At 46.6% G+C, this 20111-nt stretch overlaps 1 protein-coding gene across 7 annotated transcripts in view; it reads right to left on the reverse strand.

Annotated features, from left to right (window-relative positions):
* Positions 14659 to 20111, reverse strand: part of EML4 (echinoderm microtubule associated protein like 4) — a 150068-nt gene continuing 144615 nt past the window's right edge. For all 7 annotated transcript variants that reach the window (XM_021087581.1, XM_021087582.1, XM_003125196.6 and 4 more), the window contains 2 exons: positions 18067 to 18197; positions 14659 to 17441 (listed from right to left, as the gene is read on the reverse strand). In XM_021087581.1, the coding sequence (XP_020943240.1) occupies positions 16968 to 17441; positions 18067 to 18197 (605 nt within the window). In that variant the 3' untranslated portion in view covers positions 14659 to 16967. The remainder of the gene's footprint in view (positions 17442 to 18066; positions 18198 to 20111) is intronic.

Genomic DNA, 20111 nt, shown 5'->3' on the forward strand with positions numbered 1-20111 from the left:
TCAGGGCCATAGCAACGCGGGATCTGAGCCGCATCTGCAACCTATACCACAGCTTATGGCATCGCTGGATCCTTAACCCACTGAGCAAGTCCAGGGATCGAATCTGCAACCTCATGGTTCCTAGTCAGATTCGTTAACCATTGAGCCACGACAGAAACTCCCATTTAAGGTAATTATTGATAAATATATATTAAACCTTGTTTTCCAGTTATTTTATGTTTTTCCTTTCTCTTTTTTTGGTTGGATGATTTCCTTTTATTTTATGCTTGTGTCTTTGTCTTTATAATTTTTGTGACTGTATTGTTTGGTTTTGATTTGTGGTAGTTTTGTTTTTCAAGTATGTTAACCTGTTTCTGCTTGCTTTAGCCTGATAATCGTATACACTCAAACATGTCCTCTTTTTTTTTTTTTCCTTCATAGGGCCACATTTGTGGCATATGGAGGTTCCCAGGTAAGGGGTCCAGTTGGAGCTACAGTTGCTGGCCGCAGTCACAGCCACAGCCACGCAGGATCTGAGCTGCATCTGCAACCTATACTACAGCTCATGGCAACACCAGATCCTTAACCCACTGAGTAAGGCCAGGGATTGAACCTGCAACCTCATGGTTCCTAGTCGGATTCATTTCCACTGCATCATGACAGGAACTCCAACTCAAACATATTCTTAAAAAAAAAAAAAAAAGATTTTCTTACTTTCCTTTCCCATACTTTTTGATCTTAATGTACTTTTTAGACATTTTTATATTTATCTTTTTGCTGTTCCTTTTGTTTTTCATTGCTTTTGAAATAGGTTTTTTCCCCCCTTTTAAATCTGTATCCTAGCTTATAGTGATTACTTTCCAATTGTGATTTTCTCCATCCTATTTCTTCTTACTTCTTTTTTTATTTAGAGGAGTCCTTTTAGTATTTCTTTTAGAATGGGCTTGATATTGCTGTACTCTTTTGGTTTTTGTTTCTTGGAGAAATTCCTTATTTCTCCTTCTATTTTAAATGATATTCTTGCTGGATAGAGTCTTCTAGGCTGTAAAATTTTCCCTTTTAGAACTTTGAATATATCATGCCACTCTCTTCTGGCCTGTAGTGTTTCCGTAGAAAAATCAGTTGAAAGCCTTATGGGGGTTCCCTTATAATTAACTGTTTGTTTTTCTATTGCTGCCTTTAGAATCCTCTTTGTTTTTAACTTCTGCCATTTTTATTATGTTTTTGTGTGGGCTTATTTGGGTTCAACTTGTTTGGGGCCCTCTATTCTTCCTGTATCTTGATATCTGTTTCCTTTAGATTTGGGAAGTTTTCAGTCATAATTTTTTCAAATATATTTTTCAATCCCCTTTTCTTTTTCTTCTCCCTTTGGAATCCCTATTATGTGTAGATTGGCCCAATTTATGTTACTCCATAGATGTCTTACATGGCTTTCATATTTTTTCAGTTGTTTTTCTGTCTGCTCTCCTCAATGGGTGATTTCCGTTATCCTCTCTTCTGAGCATCTCAGGCTGTGGTGTCCTGGGAGGTGGTACCAGAGGTCTGTGTGGCTCTCTGCTTTGCCCTCCTCATTCCAGCTGCTGCACTGTTCTCTGAAGCTTTTTTTTTTTTTTTTTTTTTTTTTTTTTTTTTTTTTTTTTGTTGTTGTTGTCTTTTTAGGGCTGCACCCGTGGCACAAGGAGGTTCCCAGGCCAGGGGTCTAATCGGAGCTACAGCTGCTGGCCTACGCCAGAGCCACAGCAACGCTAGATCCGAGCTGCGTCTGACCTACACCACAGCTCAAGGCAATGCTGGATCCTTAACCCACTGAGCGAGGTCAGGGATCAAACCTGCAATCCTGTGGTTCCTGGTCAGATTTTTTTTTCTGTTGTGCCGTGATGGGAACTCCTCTCTGAAGCTTTGAGGTCCCTCTGTCTCGGCTGATCTCCCTATCAGTTGGGTGGCTTCCCAGGGGGTGGGTTCCTTTCCTCTTTCACAGCTCCCTCTCAGGAGTGCTAGTCACGTCCTGATTCCTTTCTCTTTCTCTCTTTTTTTTCCTTTTGTTCTACCCAGTTATGTGGAGAGGTTTCTTGCCCTTTGTGGAGGTTTAGGGTCTCTGCCAGTGTTCTTTAGATGTTCTGTGTGAATCGTTCTATATGTAGGTGGTTTTTCAGGATGTGTATGTGGGATAAGGTGAGCACCTCATCTTACTCCTCTGCCGTCTTGATCCTACCCTTGTTTAACCTTTAAATCTTTGTTTCTTTGTTGAAACATTTCTTGTAGTTTGTAGATCTTCGCCTCCAGTTTTTTCTGAGATCTTGGATCATCTTTACTGTCATTACTCTAACGTCTCTTTCATAGAAGTTGCTTATCTCCAGTTCACTTAGTGTTTTTCTAGGGTTTTGATTTATTCCCTTATCTGAGTCATGTTTCTCTGCCTTTTCTTTCTTTTTTTTTAATTTTTATTTTTTTCCATTATAGCTGGTTTACAGTGTTCTCTCAATTTTCTACTGTACAGCAAGGTGACCCAGTTACACATACAGGTATACATTCTTTCTCTTCCTTTTTGTTTTGTATAGTTTTTTTTGTGTGGTCTCTTTTTTGTAGGCTGCAGGGTTGTAGCCTGTCTTGCTTCTGGTGTCTGCCTCCTTGGGGGTCACGTTGATAAAGGGGCTCGTGGCAGGCTTCCTGATGGGAGGGACTGGTGCCTGCCCACTGCTAGATGGAGCCGAGTCTTCTCTTCTGGTGGGTGGGGCTCTGTCTCTGGGTGTGATTAGAGGTGGATCTGTGCCTGGGAGGACCTTAGGCAGCCTGTTTGAGAGGTGGAGCTTTGTTCCCACCCTTTTTGTTTGGCCTGTGCTTCTCAGCCCTGATGGGTGGGGCTAGATTTTTCCAAAATGACAGCTTCCAGGGGAGCTCATGCCAGTGGTTATTCCCAGGACCTCCACTCCCACTGTCCTTTCTCTACAGTGAGCAGCAGCCACCCTCTGCTTTTCCAGGATACCCTTTAAGACCTGCAGGTAGGGTCTGACCCAGATTCTTATGGCGTTCCCTCTTTGCCCCGGGACCTAGTGCACATGAAACGCTGCGTGCATGCTCCAAGAATGAAGGCTCTCTTTCCCCCAGTCCTGTGGAGCTCCTGCACACAAGCCCCCCTGCCTTCAATGCCAAATGCTGTAGGGGCTCCTCCTTCTCCTCCCCCTCCTCCCAATGCCAGATCCCCATGGCTGGGGAACCTGATGTGGGATTCAGAACTTTCACTCCTATTACAGAGACTCTGGGATATAGTCATTGGCCAGGCTGTGGGTCACTCCTGACAGGTATGGGATTGCTTGTATTGCAAGAGTGCCCCTCCTACCATCTCGATGTGGCTTCTTTGTCTGTGGTTGTAGGATATCTTTTTTGGTAGCTTCTGGTCTGTTTTACTGGTGGTTTTTCAGCCGTTCGTTGTAATTTTGCTGTTTTCATGAGAAGTGAGTTTGAGTCCTCCTATTCTGTCGTCTTGCCTTTCTTACCCTTATAATGAAAAACTTTAGATGTTAAGCTTACATAATAAAAAGGGGTACACATCGCTTTTAAAAATTCTTTTAGGGTGAACAAGAGCAAGAAAGGTCGAAATGACTGCTTGATACTTTTCCTTTCAAAGAAGTGCCTGTTCACTCTTTTGTTTTCTGTCAGCCAAATTCCCTCTCCAGGTCTGATAAGCTTTCCTTTCCCTTTCTGGTCCTTCATCCACTGTAACTCCAGTGTGAAGCTGTCAGTGGCCTGGTGGAGGTGGGAGTGGCTTTTATAACATTGGCAGGATTTCTTTGATTTATACACTGTTTCTCCCCTTTTTGTGTGTGTAGCCCTGGGCAGGCTTCTCAAGCTTGTCCCATGTTGAGGGTCCTAATCTCCAAGTCTTCCTTTGGCCTTTTCCTATTTCTGGAAGCTGTGTACGCCTTTCACTCTCTGGCCTTTGATATTCAGTAACGAAAGGTTATTCAGTGTCAATAATGATTGACTGCTTAGAAATGCTCATAGTATTTGGTCCCAGTGGTGTCATCCATTTATTTGACATTTTGACCACACGTATCCTGGGTTGGAGCACTCTTTAATCTAGCACCAAAGATTGCCCATGTCAGGGTTGAGAAGTGGGGCCCTGTCCTTAGTGCTCCTCTTGTCAGGTTCAGTGGCCGTCATCCTTGGTCATCCGGGGCACCTCTAACCCTTGGTCAATCATTAGGGACTTCCACCAGTCCTCTGCTTCTTCCAGTTATGTAATTGGTGTGCAGAAGCACGCACTGCTAGGCACCAGGGAACCCCAGATGATTCAGATACCTTTGCCTGTGTAAGCGAGGCATCGTGATTATATTTAGGGAAACTCCTTTAAGAATTATTTTTAGGTCCTTCTTTTCAGGTTGTCTCTTGGTCTCTTCGGGTTGGTAAACCATATGGTCCAGAAACTGTCTTGTTAGGGAGGAATGATGTGGTTATCCCTCACCTGTCCTATCTGCGAGCTCCGTGGCACTGGTGGGTTTGGTTGCTTGAGGATAGGTTGCCCCTGGCTGGGTACGGGTGGGGGAAGCCGGGCTGTGGCTTCTGTTCTGGGCCCCATGTTGCTTTGGCTGTAGCAAGGTGCGCTCTGCATTTGTGAGGGATCATCAGCTGACCCTGGCTCTCCTTATACCAACAGAGCACCTGGGGTGGCTCAGCCACCTCCCGGCTGAGGATTGGAGGGGATGGTCATTTGCAGCTGTCACTTGCATAGGCTCGAGTCAGGAATCCTGGCCTTTGTGGGGCTCTGGGGTATGTGGGGTGCTGTGTTGATGCAGGATGTGTTGGGCTGAGTAGATTGAGAGCAGATGCTCCTTGCTCAGGGTCCAGAGTCTGTTAGAGCTGATATCTAAGGAAGCTGCTGCAAAATGCTAATGGAAACGGGGCAAGCAAAGTGGCTGGGAGTATCATTCTCTAGAAAAATAATTGGGGGTGGGGGGGACTGTACCCGTGGCATGCAAAAGTTCTCAGGCCAGGGACTGAACGAACCTGAGCCACAGCAGTTCAACGCCAGATCCCTAACTGCTAGGCCACCAGGGAACTAGATTATTTTTTTTTCCCTTCAAGTTCTGACACAACCCTCCTGGACATCATGCCATCCCTTGCCCTGACCTTGTCCCTGACACTGAGCGTTGGCATGGTCATATGGCTCTACCTCAGGGCCGACATGCAGGTCCTTCACACTGTCCGGCAAGTTCAGTCCAGCTTGCCTACTTGCTTGCCACTACTCGCCCACTCCAAATGCCATTCTGAGGGAAGCCGTCCGACCTGGCTCAAGCTATGAGTAAGAAGTGGTGGGATTGCCTCCTGGTCAGCAGGAGAACAGTTTTAGAAAGAAGCAGAAGCTCATTGCAGGAGTTCCCATTGTAGTGCAGCAGAAACGAATCTGTCTAGTAACCACGAGGTTGCAGGTTCGATCCCTGGCCTCACTCAGTGGGTTAAGGATCCGGCATTGCTGTGAGCTGTGATGTAGGTCGCAGACACGGCTCAAATACTGCGTTGCTGTGGCTGTGGTGTAGGCCGGCGGCTACAGCTCCGACTAGACCCCTAGTAGCCTGGGAACCTCCATATGCCGCAGGTGTGGCCCTAAAAAGCAAAAAAATTTAAAAATAATAATAAAAAAAAAGCTCATTGCAAAAGGGACATGATATGCCTACAAAGAACAACTGACAAAATTAGGGGCATGTGTTTTCAAAGGCAGAAAAAAAGAGGCCAGTACCTGGAGCCTGGGTGGAGTGCCAGAAGGGAGGTTGGGGAATGGGGGAAAAATAGGGGAGTTACCTGAGGGCCCCTAGCCAGGCAGTGAAGGTGTCTCCATGGCTCTTCACACATTTCTGCCCCAGGGAGGAGAGGGAGAGATGCAGGGGCAGGTAGGAGAGTGGAGTGGAGGTGGTTGGGCTGGGGCTGCTGGCTGGAGCTCCCCCCTTCAGGGTGTGGCTATACCAGGCTTATACTCAAGTTGTTAAGAGAGTGGAGCCAAGGAAGGAGGCAGCTTGGTTGCCCAGCTCAGCCTGGGCCCCTCTCCTTAGGGAGCTCCTGGCACAGGGCATGGAAGTGCTTTGCCACTGGAGGGGTGGGGGAAAGATGCAAGATGTTCCAGAGCTGGTTCATACCTGTCAGGCTCTAAGCCTGTCTTCCGCTCCCCGTCTCCCCTGCTTAGGCCACAAAACCTCTCTGTTAGACACCAGATTAATTTGAAAATTGAGTTGCAGCTAGATGAGCTGATGTCAGCTTCAAAGTTCAGTGGTGTTTAATTAAAGCCATCCAGAGACTAAACCTGCTCCCAGGAAATTATTCTGACCGAATAATTAAAGAGAATAAAGGTTAGATTTGTGTTTCTGGCTAAGTCTGTGTTGCAGTCAGTATCTCCAAAACATGAATTCCATTAACCTTTCATGAACCAACATTAAATTGCTTTCAATTAGTTGTCATTCTAATGAAAGTAGAGTCACACAGAAGAGCCTTTGTTTATGCTTGGTGTCTGCTCCCTTTTCTTCTCTGGAATCATGTCCTTAAAGAAATGGTCACTTGGGAAATCAGTTCATAACTTTATGTGTCTGCCCACCCCTCCCTTAGTCAGGTCCTGTTCACTGAGCATCAGGAAGAATTGCGCCAGGAAAAGTAGGCACAGCCATAGCTGCAGCAGGGGGCCTGGGGTGGGTAATTCCTGCTGGGGCTGGGGCTGAGGTGTGTGATTGGCAGGAAATGCGTCCTGTGGCCTCAGGAGATCCAGTGAGGGACTGGTTAAGGTCGCATGCCCAGCCCTGGTGTACTTGGCCTGTGGAGGTGAGGCCTGGTCTTCCTGGGAGGGGGCCGTGCTTTGGAGAGGGTGTGCTGCTGTCACCATACTATGACCTAACTCTCCCTGAGCCTTTACGGTTTGGGTTTGGGTGGCCTCGTTCCTGCTGAGTGAGAGGTTGGGTTTCTTCCTGGACCTGTGTCCTGAGGGAACCACCACTGCCAGGCTCCAGTCTGGCCTCAGCAGGAGAGGGGAGGAGGTGGAACTTACCTGTACCTCGTCATCCAGCATATTTTTTCTTTTTGTTTTCCTGCATGGTTATGGACATGAGGTATTGGAACCAAGAATCTCTAGGCCATTCCAGGATTCCTCAGAGTGGATCTTTCCAGGCTCCCAGAGTGCAAGATGCAGGGAAGGGGGATCTTTCTTCAGTTCCAAGTCTGGGCAGAGGTCTAAGGTGTGGACCGTCCCTGTATTTTTGTGTCTTGGGAATAAGAATTGTGGCAGGGCGTGGGGAGGGCTTGCTGGTCTTTGCCCACCTCGTGCTGTGATCTGGCCTAGAAGCAGCTCACTGTGGTCTAGGAAATGGGCCAGATGCTGTTAGAAACAGAAGGGGCCGCCTGTGTAGATGGGCGTGCCTCAGGCTTCGGACCCAAGAGCAGCTCAGGTCCTGGGTTCCTAGTGCTGCCAGGCGACCTGGCCACTTCTGGGCTGGAGCAGGAAGTCTTGCGGGCTCTTCTTCTCTGATGCCCCAGCTTCCTGGGCTGTCTCTGGCTCCCCACAAATTTTCTGTTCTTCCTTGTGGGCTGCCGGCTGCCCTGTTGTCTTTTCCGCAGGGCTTCTCCGTGAACAGATCTGGGGTTACCTGAGGAGTGGCACACCGTCTCCTTATCAGACTAGGGACTTGTCCCACCTTCACCGAGAGGAACCCTTACAGCCCACACCATCCATTCTGTAATCACCATTTTGTCAGACTCTGTGCTGGGCAGCAGAGACCAGAGAGAGGTGACGCTGTCACTGGCCCCCAGAGCTCAGAGAATGATGGGCACAACCAAAGTGCAGCAGCGCCGTCCAGAGGCAGGGCCGGGGCCCTTGAAGGCAGGTGCGTTCTCAGAGGGGCGCTGTGTACATTGCACAGTGATGTGGAGGTGGCTTCCTGCTCAGTCCAGTGGGGAAAGGCAGTTGGCCGAGGGAAGAGCACGTGCTGATGTGTGTGTGAGCATCTTGGATGTGTGGTGAGGAGGTGGGAAGAGGAGAGTGTCAGGAGCCAAAACAGGAGAGGGAGGCTTGGGCCAGGGGCCGGGCAGAGAGGGCGGACTCTGGTTGGTGAGCAATAGTGTGTGTTTTGAGTGGATGGCTACAGAATCCGGTATCCTTTTGCTTCTTTTGAATCCATGGTGTTGCTATGGAGACAGATCGGAGAGGGAAGACATGAGGCAGTGGACTCTTAAGAGTTACTACGAGGAGCTCCCTGGTGGCCTAGCAGTTGAAGATTTGGCATTGTCACTTCTGTGGCTTGGGTTCGATCCCTGACTCAGGAGTTTCTGCATGCTGTGGGTGTGGCCAAAAAGAAAAAAGTTACTATGAGAGTTCAATTGAGAGATGAGGGCCTGGGCAGGGGCTGGGGAGAGAAGCATGGATCCCAGGGATGGTAGGAAGCACAGTGGATGCAAGCCGACGATTAGTTGGGCTTTGGAAGTAAAGGTGAGGTAGGCTTCTGGGTGCTTCTGGGGTGGCCTAGCCTGGCCCCTGGTGAATGGACATGCAAGATGGGAGGTGAACAGGGCAGGGCATGTTTTGTTGGAAAAAATGGATTCCCTGTAAGCTCTCTAGGTGAAGAATTCAGTAGGCATTTGGGTCTGGAGATGAGGTCAGGGGTCTGGACTGGAGGGAACTGGAGAGGTGGTGGGATGCAGGGCGGTGGGAACCTGGTGCTGCGTGCTGTCAGGGGGTGTGTGGGCTGAGGAAGTAGAGGGGCAGATACAGGTATTTCAGGAGCAGGTGGGGGACAAGAGGTGGCTCATAGGATCTGAGGACAGAAGGAAAACATCCATCATGTTTTGTGGAAGAAGCAGACACAAAAGAGCCTACCTTGTGGTTGCATTTATGTAAACGTCAAAACCGGGCCGAACCAGTTGATGGTGATAGAGGACAGGACAGAGCTTACTCCAGCCTCTCCACCGGGAGGGCCACAGGCAGCCTCGGGCGCTAGAGGCACGCAGCTGTCATCTGGGGGGTGCGTGCACGTGGAGGCACATCACAGATGCCCTGAGATCTCTGCACTTGACTCTAAGTTGTATCTAAAAAAGTCATTAAAAAGTTAAGAAAGGAGTTCCTGTCGTGGCGCAGCGGTTAACAAATCCGACTAGGAACCATGAGGTTGCAGATTCAATCCCTGGCCTTGCTCAGTGGGTTAAGGATCTGGTGTTGCCGTGAGCTGTGATGTAGGTTGCAGATGCAGTTCGGACCCCGTGTTGCTGTGGCTCTGGTGCAGGCTGGCGCCTACAGCTCCGATGCAACCCCTAGCCTAGGAGCCTCCATATGCTGCAGGAAGCGGCCCTAGAAAAGGCAAAAAGACCAAAAAAAAAAAAAAAAAAAAAAAAAAAAGTTAGATGGAAGCATAGGGGAGGAAAAGCGATTCTCCCACCCTTCTGAGTTCTTGGCCAAGACCCCTGTAGTAAAAGACATGAACAGAGAAAAGCAGACAAATTTATGAACGTGTGTACCTCGTGTACAGGGGAGACACCCCGGGAAGATGTGCTGCTCCCCGAGGGGGCTTCGAATTCCGGCTTAAACCCTGGGTTAGTGGGAAAGGGGCAGGGAGGGAGGCCTGCTGGGGGAGAGAACCTGAGTATTAGGGCAGATGAGGGGCCCTTTGAAGAGCGGGTAGGAGGTGTGGTGGCTGCGACAGGCGTAGCTGGTGTGGAGTGGACTCCGGTCTCCTCTCCTGTGAGGAGGGTCCATCTCCCCTGGGGGATGAGACTCCAGGGAGAGGATCTGTGAGGATCAAGTTCCTTTGGGAGCGTCTGTCTCCACAGATGGGGGAGGGGGAGGGGCTCAGAGAAAGCCTCGTTGTATCGGCTGCTTTTCTGGTGCCTCCAGCTCAAGAAACCCAACATACCAAAGTGGCATCTTTGGGGCTGGCATCTTCTGCTCTCCCTCAGAAGGAAAACGGAAGGAAGGGAAAAAGGGGAAAAGGGGAAGGAGGGAGGATGGAGGGAGGGAGGAAAGGACCTCAGAGCTGCATGTACCTGGCAGGAGAGGATAGGCTGTTCAAGAAGGAGGACGAGGACCAGTGTCTCTCATGTGCCCTGAGTTCAAGCCCAGGCTGGGCTGGATCCCAGAGTGAGCGGCCTGGGGGCTGCCCTCCCAAGGTCACTAGTGTGTCTTCAGCCCTGTTGAATGAGCAGCAAAACACAGACCCCAACCCTGCATCCAAACAGGGCAGAGCGAAGATCCTCAGGTCAAGGGCATACCTGAGAACTCTCCTGTGCTTGGGCCGCAGCTCCCCGCAGTGCAGGTGGCCGCTCTTTGGTTGTCCTCCCAGCCAAATCCCGGTGTTTAAATTTGATAAGGTTTAATTAAAAATGTTATTAACTACTATAATTTAATTTAAAATAACTTCCTTCTATTTTAATGTGAGGGTTTCCCATAGAAACCACTTCAGCCTCAGTGGCCATGAATGGCAGCTTTATTAATGGAACCATCTGCAGGCTCTCCTAACAGTCTGTCGCCCTGCTCGTCATACTTCAGTGCAAACATGGTTTATCATGATAGAGGCCCAGCCCGTCACCCGGAGGGGACAGCCTTCCCTGCACCCCGAGGTTGGAACAGCCCACCTGCTTCTTACAGCCCTCAGATGCCGGATTCCAGGGACTTCGAAGGCAGGTGGGGTCAGAGCCGTGCGCGCGCCACAATGTTTCTCTCCCGTGAATCAGATGCTCCTGGTGGGCAAACCCTTGCTCTCTCTCTCAGACGGAGACCAAGGAGATGGGGCCAAAACCTCGCTCAGCCCGCAGTGAGAAATGCCTTGTTGATCACAGCCTATGTCACATTCTTCACTTGGCCCCGCAGAAGGGCTGACCCACCCTCGAGTGGGACTGGGGTGAGATCTCACTGGTGCTCCAGGGCCCTGTGAGGCTTTGAACCCTAACACATTCTTCCAAGACAGAAGGGGCTCTTGGCTCAGCTCAGAATGAATTCATCTTCTAAGTGGAGATGTCAAGGCCTGGCAAACACTCCTGCTAATGATTCGGTGCTGAGATATTCATGGGCAGCAAACAGTGAGCCCCATGGAAATGGGTCTGCCGGTGAAACCAGGGGGCCGTCACTCTCACAGGAGAAGGCCTGATACCTCCTCTCGTTCTGCAGCAGTTTCACCAGGGTCTGCTAAAGAGTGGAATGCTTTTTCTTGTCACTTTATTAATTCTGAGTAAGGGGAGGTGATGCAGCCCGAACACCTGAGGGAAGGCAGCCATGGCGCAGCTTCAGAGGACATTTCCAAAAAAGGGCGTGAGCACCAGTGACCCTCCAGTCAGCAGAAGGGAAGCCAGTGGGGACCCCGGAGGAGGGAGAGGGGGTGCAGAGCTCCCAGACCCAGTGAAGCGTAGGACCCCTCCCTGGGCAGAGCTAGGCATCGGCTGCCTCTCTGGGAAGCTTCTGTGCTCCCAGAGCCCAGCTTTACAGCCACACCTCTGACCAGCAGTGTCCCGGCCTCGCCTGGGGCTCCTCCAGGCCCACACTCTGCTAGGAATTCTCCTGCAGGCACTGTGGGGCCGGATGGCACCGTTTCACGTCAGCAGTGTTCTATTTGATCGTAGATGGAGGACCTCAAGTGCACAAGGACAGAACTTTTATTAAAAACTTTTGTTTATTCCCTTTAAAAGCATAAAGAGGGAGTTTCTACATCTTTTTTTTTTTTTTTTTTGCTGTTTTAGGGCCACACTCATGGCACATGAGGTTCCCAGACTAGGGGTCAAACCCGAGCTGCATCTGCGACCTACACCACAGCTCACAGCAACAGTGGATCCTTAAGCCACTCAGCGAGGCCAGGAATTGAACCTGTATCCTCATGGATACTAGTTGGGTTTGTTTCCACTGAGCCACAATGGAAACTCCTATTTTTTTGGTCATGCCCAAGGCATGTGGAAGTTCCCGGGCCAGGGACTAAGCCTGCGCAGTAGCAGTGATGGCGAGCCACTGCAGTGACAAGGGCGGGTCCTTAACTCCCTGTGCCACAAGGGAAACCTGAGGGCTTCACTTATTAAGAAGTTATTTTTCCTTGCTAGGGCCCTTTCTTCCAGCACTCACGTTGTTTCTCGCTCCTTTAGTGCGATCCTGCAAAAGTGAAGTTTGCCAGGAGTTGAAATCAGTGGGTGTAATCCCACTGATATGTGGAGTCCTCAGTGCCAGCAGTTATGCACATTCATCTCTGTTTCTGGGCGGCTCCCTAGGAAAATCTATTTTCAGGACTGATGTTTACATTGCTGAGGGAGAGGAGAGGCAAGATCAAAGCCCCGTGGCCGCACCAGGCCGGAGGACTAAGGGGGAAGCAGCACTTGACCAGCGCAGTGCAAAGTTGCTACACTGCTTTTTCAGTGAAATGGAAATTGCTCAAAGGTTGGAAAACAAGGGAGCAGTGTCTCCACACTCCATAGGTTTAAACTGAACATCAGGAACTGAGGGCATAGGAGCCAAGAAAGGCAGCAAGGGCAGAGGGCAGGTGTCCCAGCACAGCCTGGAAACTCTGCCCCGTGCTCCAGCTGTTGGGGGATGAGAAGAGTCCCTCAGAGCCCAGAGGCGCCTTTTGCAAAGCCTACGACTTTCTGTCGTTCTTCTATATACCAGTCTCAGATCCTTCCTACCACTTTAACCTGTTTCTTTCTTGTTAGTAATAATCACTCAATTATTGTTGTGCAGCAAGCACCTCCAGTAAAGCACAGGGCTGGCCCCAGGGCGGAAGGACTTGCTGCTTGGCTTCTCATCTGTAGGTTTCCTTATCTGTAAAATGGAGATAAATTTAGGACTGTTGAAAGAATTGAACGAGTTAGTACATGGAAAGCACTTCAGTGTTACATTAAGTGTTAGCTCTTGCCATTATATAGCATTTAATTCTATGGATGTGCCATATTTTATTTTTGGCCATGCCCACAGCATGTGGATGTTCCCGGGCCAGGGATCAAACTCATGCCTCAGCAACAATCTGAGCCACAGTAGTGACTCGGGATCCTTTTAACCTGCTGAGCCACACAGAAACTCCTGGATGTGTCGTATTTTAATCATTGAACCACTCGGGTTATTTGTCATCCATTTCTTGTTTTTGTCCTTTGAGATAGAGAAGTGGTCCTCTCAAGCTTGTCTGCCAGATCTCTGAATTGGTAACATTAAAACAAAACCCACAAATGTGTTCAGTTCAGCAAGCTATGGTCTCCTGAGGATGTCGCCCGTGGATACAGAAATGAAACACACTGACGTCTCTAGAGGAGACACTGAAACTTTCTTTTGGGATTATTTCTCTTTTAGTTCTTTCGCTGTCTTTTAGATCAGAGGTTATTTTTGTAGGGATCTACTAATGAGGGTGAAGTAGAAATGCAGGTTTCCTTTGGAGAAGGTGAACTGATTAGCACAAAAGGTGTAGCATTACCTGAGTCCCTGAGGAGAGCAGGAGCTGTCCCTTACAAAGGGTTGCACCCAGTTTTTGGGAAAAATGCCTGACTTCTTCTGTGGTCCTTGACACCAGTCCTTGGCATCCTAGGCATTGGTGTCATGTGTAGGGCCTGTTTCTGTGATGGTGACAGGAGGGCAGCGCAAGGACTGAGATGACGTAGGCCCTCTGCTGTGTCCCATCTCCTTTCCACAGTGTCTGCACATCTTCGTTCTCATCCTTTCCTTCTGTTTCTTAAGAGCTTCAGCTTCGAAGTCACATCACACAAAGTCCTGGGGTGGCGGTCATCCCAGTAAGCGAATGCGGGCCTGTTCCTGAACCTCCCCTCCCACTCCTCGCCCACAGGCTCTGCACCACGGGCTCAGGGTGTCTGGGACGCTGGCCACACAGGGAGGCCTCCAGCGGCAGTTCTGCTCCACCCAAGGCCTGCGTGTCTGGTCTCCTTTGTCCTAAAACCCTGTTCTTGTCCTTAACAACACTCTTCACTCAATCCCAGATTTAAGCAGGAAACCCAGTTCCTTGTGGAAGTTACACTACCACTTCAGTGTGTTCAAGATCTAACTCACTGTTATTTCCCCACGAACAAATTCCTTTTTTGGCTGTTCTTTAAAAAAATCACTTTAGTGGGTTTGTATTGCTGCCTGTCAGCCATTTTTGTTTGCGAATTGGTGAAAGAGGAATTCCTGCCCCAAGACAGCCTCTCAGGGATCAGTACATGTGAGTGGCTCTGAACATATATTCTAGTCACTAGAGTGAATAAGGTGACAGTGAAAACCCTACATTTCCATGTAGAAACTGTAAAACCGGGGAGTCGATTGAAAAAAATACTCAGTGTGATTCTTCATAAAGAAAAATTTGTAGCAGCTAAGTTATGGTTGTGGTATACAGGGGATGAAGCACCCAGCAACTCAGGGAGATGGAGAAAGCAGGGAAGCGGCGTCCTACTGAGGTCAAGGACTTCCCGCAGGCTGACACGGGGAGGCGGGCAGTGGAAGGGGTCAGGCAGGTAACCAGGATCACCAGGTTAAACATTAGAGAGAGAGCGCAGACATGACACAAATTAAAACAAAGCTGGGCCCTATTAGATGGAAGCATAAATCAGAAGTAATTTCCTCTAACATTATGCGATGGAGTCCATTACCAGAGCGCTGTATCCATGGCAGTGGTCAACTGATAAATGTGCCCTTCTGAACCGTGTCTTCTGATAACTGGGTAGTCATGGGAACTAGCAGCATCAATGAAAAAAGACTCAAGACACACGTTTAGAGAGACAAATGAAACATTATTTTTTAATCTTCAAAATTTTCTGCCATGAGACAGGAATGCATGATAGAAATGGCTCAACATCTTCACATGAAACACTTGGATTCATTTTCATTCACAAGTTTTTCTAAAAACGTCTACAATTTCATAATCCCACCCACTTCCAACCATTATCACAGATTTCATTGACTGTTAAACAGTAGTTGCCAGCAATTGAGAGCTGGAGCTCCTTCTGCGTATTAGTAGTGTCTTGAAACTACCAGCCAAGAGTATCACGATTATAAATCTCATTGTACACAGCAACCCCAAAGGTGACGCATGTCCCCAGATAAACTCCCTGCTTATCATGGAGAGCGGTATCCCCCAGGTACTTAAGGAAATGCTTTTTCTTCTAGAATTACTTGTTCATCTCATAGTATTTTCCTTACAGGGAAGAGCACATGCTGACCTGATGACTTAATCACCACAGCTGATAGGCAAATATATGTGCCTGATACTGCTGCTGCTCTCTGATAATTATGTACAGACTGAAAAATGATGGGTTCCTTGGAATCTATCTCTTCTTTTGAAGAGAACTACTTTGAGGTTTTTTTTTTTTTTTTTTTTTTTTTTTTTTTGAACAGTTTGTAAACAAAAGGAAAGAGATATACATGGACACAAAGACACACAGAGATACACGGAGTATTTTCAATGTGGCGTCTGTCTTCCATAGAGATACACACACAGAGTAAGTGTATACACTCACCCCTCACACATACACACACCCTTACACACAGCATGTGAATACAAATGTTGTGAGTGTCCTGGGGAGTTCACTGGAGTTTGTATATTACCAAATGGTGATGAAATACCTGATTTGTATTACTCCTGAGAAGATTCTAGAAGGGAATGACAGTTTTGATGCACTTTGGAATGGCACAATCACGTAAACACTTGCATACTTAAGACTTTTTAACTCATCCAAAGTTTCTAAACATGATCTAACCAAAAAAAAAAAAAAAGATATCAAAACAATGCAGCAAGTTAAAAAATAAAACAAAGTTTTTTATAATCAAAGTATAAACAAATATATAGGAAATGCATATTTGTCAGTAATTATTTTGAAAATAGGAAACATACACTTAAGGAAAACATAATCATCTGACAAAACTTAAAAAAACTATCCAATGCATAATAATACATGCACTGCCCAAAACAGCAGAGGACAGCCACATCAGAGTTGCAGGGCTTATAGCAAAACTCCATCAAAGAAAAAAATCACCATACAGAGCAAGTCTGTTAAGTATGCAATTTATAAAAAAATTACTATTTTGAACACTCCTATAAAAAATTTGCAATTTGCTGAGTATTTTATCCCTCAATCTGTATAAAAATTATAACTAAACCAATGAATTTCAAGCACCAATTCAATCTTAAATTTACTGTATTAATATCTCTGTTACTGAGGGAACAAATTAGGATGAAGGCTAAGCTAAAATTAGCCAAATTTATTTAGCTTTATAGGCATGCGGTTTTTTCTCTTCTAGTCACTTGAATGCCAAACATTTGAAAATGTTTAGGCCGGTAAAGGAATCCTTGGAGGAATCCATTATTTCTGAGTATCAACAGTTTCATATACATTAAAAGCTCTTTAACAAACCACTGCTTTCTTAGCTCTAAGATAAAATATAGATATTTTGCACACAGGAAATAAAGGGACTATTCCTCACTCTGACTTAGAAAAGGCAGCACCTACGTAGTACACTATCAAGCACATCTGGACATCTACTGGCAGGCTAAGGAAATGGTGGTGTTATTCAAGAAGGCAACACCACTGCTCGTGGCAAAACTGAAGTTTTTCTTAACTAAAAGGTTTTTTTGGTTTTTCTTTTTTTTTCCTGACTTCTTTTTTCAGCGTTAGGAAAAAAAAACATAGCATAGTCTGAGCCAGCAGATGAGTAACAGTGTCTGTGATGCCTCTGGTTGTTCCTGAAGAAAACCTGTTCTGATAGCAAGGGGTTTATATCTATACAACTGATGTTTTTGTTTCCAGTATTTACATCACAGCACTCACACAGTAATTTCTGAGACATAATTAATGTTTCAGTCTTTTCCTATTAAGTTTGGTTAATTTTTAACACACACCAAACTGAACCTTTAGATCGACTGCATTTAAGAGACGGAAGATAAGACTATTGAAAACAGATTACGTGGAAACCAGAATCTCCACCAATAGTGACTCTCCATCACTTCCTGGCCTGTTACCTGAACTGTCACCAGACCACATGCAGTTGAAGGAAGAAAGTGAACCGCACTGAAGCCCTGGTGTTAGGACAGGGGTGAGGGGTCTTGCTGGTCCTCGGGAAGAGCGGCTTCGCCGTGCTCCTCGCTTATCTCACTGGCTGGCTCTTCACAGACAGGCTCGCCCAGCTCTTCACTGCCCCCCTCGCTCTGCTCCTCGCTGCGGCCTTCGCTGGGCTCCACAGTCTGTTCCAGGCTGTTCTCCAGAAGTGTGGGAGAACTGCTTACCCTACTTTCTTCTTCAGCTGTCTCATTTGAGGGCTGGGAAGGAGGTGGCGTGGGAGTATCGGACTGCATGATGCTCTCAATGGAAGAGATGGGGGCTTTGGTTAGCGTAGTATCCGCTACAATCTCATTTTGAGGCAGAGGTAACTTTTCCACAAGTTTCCACTGAATGATGCTCATGTCTTTTCCACCAGTTGAAATCAGGTGACTGTCATTGTGAGTAAAACTGACATTGGTGACATGGCTGCTGTGGGCACTGTACTTGTGACTGGGAGCCTACAGGAAGCAAATCAGGAAAATTAAACTCACTCTTTACGTGCCTGCTGACAGCAGTGGAGGTGACTGAGTTAGGGAGGGTCATTCAGCTTGTGAAACAGGTAATGCTGATCAAAAGGACAAGTCACTAACTCTGAGGAATAAAGTCAGCAGTAATTTCCTTTTAATATCTATTCATATGGGAGAAAATGTCACTGGACAGCTATACTTTTAGACTTTGGGAAAAAAAAAAGTCTCTTTTGGATGTCAAGTTGGTATACTTTGTTAGAGTTTAGTTAACTCTCCTACTGAGATGATTGAGGGAGAATTCACTAGGTTATACATGATTACAGATGATTTAGGAGTTTTATATCGCTGATCATGTGTCACAAATACTTTAAAATGAACAAATTTGGATAATAAACAAAAATGAATAAAACATCACTAGCTGCCTTCTCTGTTGTCTCCTTTACCTCGAGGAAGGAAAAGACAAGTGCTGCCTGCTTGGATGCTCACAGATGGCCCCATTTTCTCCCCGTGTCTAGTATTAGACAGTCATCAGCAGCCCTACAGAACTCTTCTCACTACCGACACAAAATTACTTCCAAAGGCCCTATAACACTAGTCTTTATTAAACTGATTTTACCTTCGCTTTGGAGCAGGGATACTGAAACAGATGGACTTTGCAAAAGTCATCAGCCACAGCGATCACTCTTCTATTGTGGGAGCGCACGAGCGCATTGATATCTGTCCCATCGGATCCTTCTGGCCAGACACCTTTGATATGGGAACATGGGGGTGGGGGAGAAAAATTAGCCTGAAAAATACAACTGTCATGCTACATGTGTTTGTTTTAGAATCTTGCTAATTTTCATCTATATTCAAATTCTTAGCTGCTAAACTTCCTTATGGCTCCAAACTTCTTTCAGATGATGAGATTTTACCCCAAATCTAGTTAATAATAAACAAATAACCTCAAGATGGAAAATTTAAGACTTTACACTCATAAGTACTCACTGGTAACCAGCAGGTGGTGCTAATAAATAATTTTAGTTTTTAGCTTGTCTCCCCCGAGCATTAAGAGTTCCCTAAGTTTCTAGGTGGAGGGGAAATTCTCAGTTATTTCTGCAGCAAAGTGCAGAGACAATGCCACAGCCCTGATTGTGCAAAGTGGACTCTGGGTAATCTGTGTAGAACTTCTACACCTATTCATTTGTCCTTTTCAGGCAGGCTCTTTAAAAAACCTCAGAGAGATTCTGAGGCATAGGCCATCCATGTCTACCATGCTGTCCACGGAATTTTCCTGGAACTATTATTTATGTCCAAAGGTTGATATACCAAGTTTACCCTGAATCACTATGAGGCACTGGAGATTATGCTCAACACAATGAGCACAAACCTCTGCTAAACTAGATTTAAAATGTGTATCATCTGAGAGGCTGGCCTCCTGTATGTAGCTCAGTACTATTCTAGAGAACACTTTTTTTTTTTTTTGGTAAACTTACTAAAGACAAGTTGGAACACTTAACTAACATCTCTTAATAAGTAAATCAAATACTATTTCATTAACATAACTAGGTACTTTACCAGCTACTGGCCACTGCTTCAGCTTCACCCAAAATAATGAAATTGTTTATGGACAAGTCAAGGTTATTTTAATTTCTTTCTAGCCCAGTAGGCCTCTCCACCTCTACAGCAGCTGTGTTCAGAACAAGTACCTATTATTTTTCTAATGCACCATAGCATAAAGAAATGTTCAGATATACCGTCGGGATGGAGGGGAGTCCGCCTTCAGAGGGCAGAGACACACTGTTAAAGGGAAAAGCCCTAGTATTTTCGGCACTGCTTTAGGTATTGGTGCCACATCCATGTCCAGTACTCTAATAACTGAGCATAACATCTTTCCTTTTTTTTTTTTTTTTCCCCCTGGCATGTGGAAGCTCCTGGGCCAGGGATCAAACAAACCCAGGCCACTGCCAGATCCTTAACCCTCTGAGCCATAAGGGAACTCCTAACATATCCTTTTAATTCTATGTAAACAGGCTTGATTATTTTAACTTTTCCATTTATCTTCTAACTTTCTCAGAAGGATTTTTACAAATTGGTTAAAAACAGAAAACTGTCAAAGGGCAGATTTCTGGAAATGTCCAAAACATCAGATTAGGAATCATCTCCAAATTTTAGCTTTAATAGCTACTAAAATGTCTTAAATGTAAACAAATGGTACTGGGACAAGTGGACACCCACACACAAAAGATTAACGACTGCTGACAGGCATGTGGAGCAGAGAACCTTCATACGCTGCTGGTGGGACGTAAATGGTGTAGCTGCTCTGGAAAACAGTCTGGCAGTTCCTCAAAAGTGAGACACAGAGTTAGTTACCATTTGATTCTGCAATCCCACTCCTAGGTATATACCCAGGAGAATGAAAGCACGTCTACACGAAAACTTGCACATGACTGTTCACAGCAGCATTATTCACAATGGCTGAAAAGTGGAAACAACCAAAGTGTCCATCAACTGATGATAAAATGTGGAACAGCCATACAAGGGGATATCATCCCACCATGAAATGAAGCAGTGCTCCATGCTCCAACATGATGGCCCTTGAACGCTTTGTGCTAATGGCAAGAAGCCAGTCTCAGTGGGTAATATATTGTATGACTCCATTTATATGAACTGTCCTGAACA

This window comes from Sus scrofa, chromosome 3 (genome assembly GCF_000003025.6).
Source record: "Sus scrofa isolate TJ Tabasco breed Duroc chromosome 3, Sscrofa11.1, whole genome shotgun sequence".
Classification (NCBI taxonomy): domain Eukaryota; kingdom Metazoa; phylum Chordata; class Mammalia; order Artiodactyla; family Suidae; genus Sus; species Sus scrofa.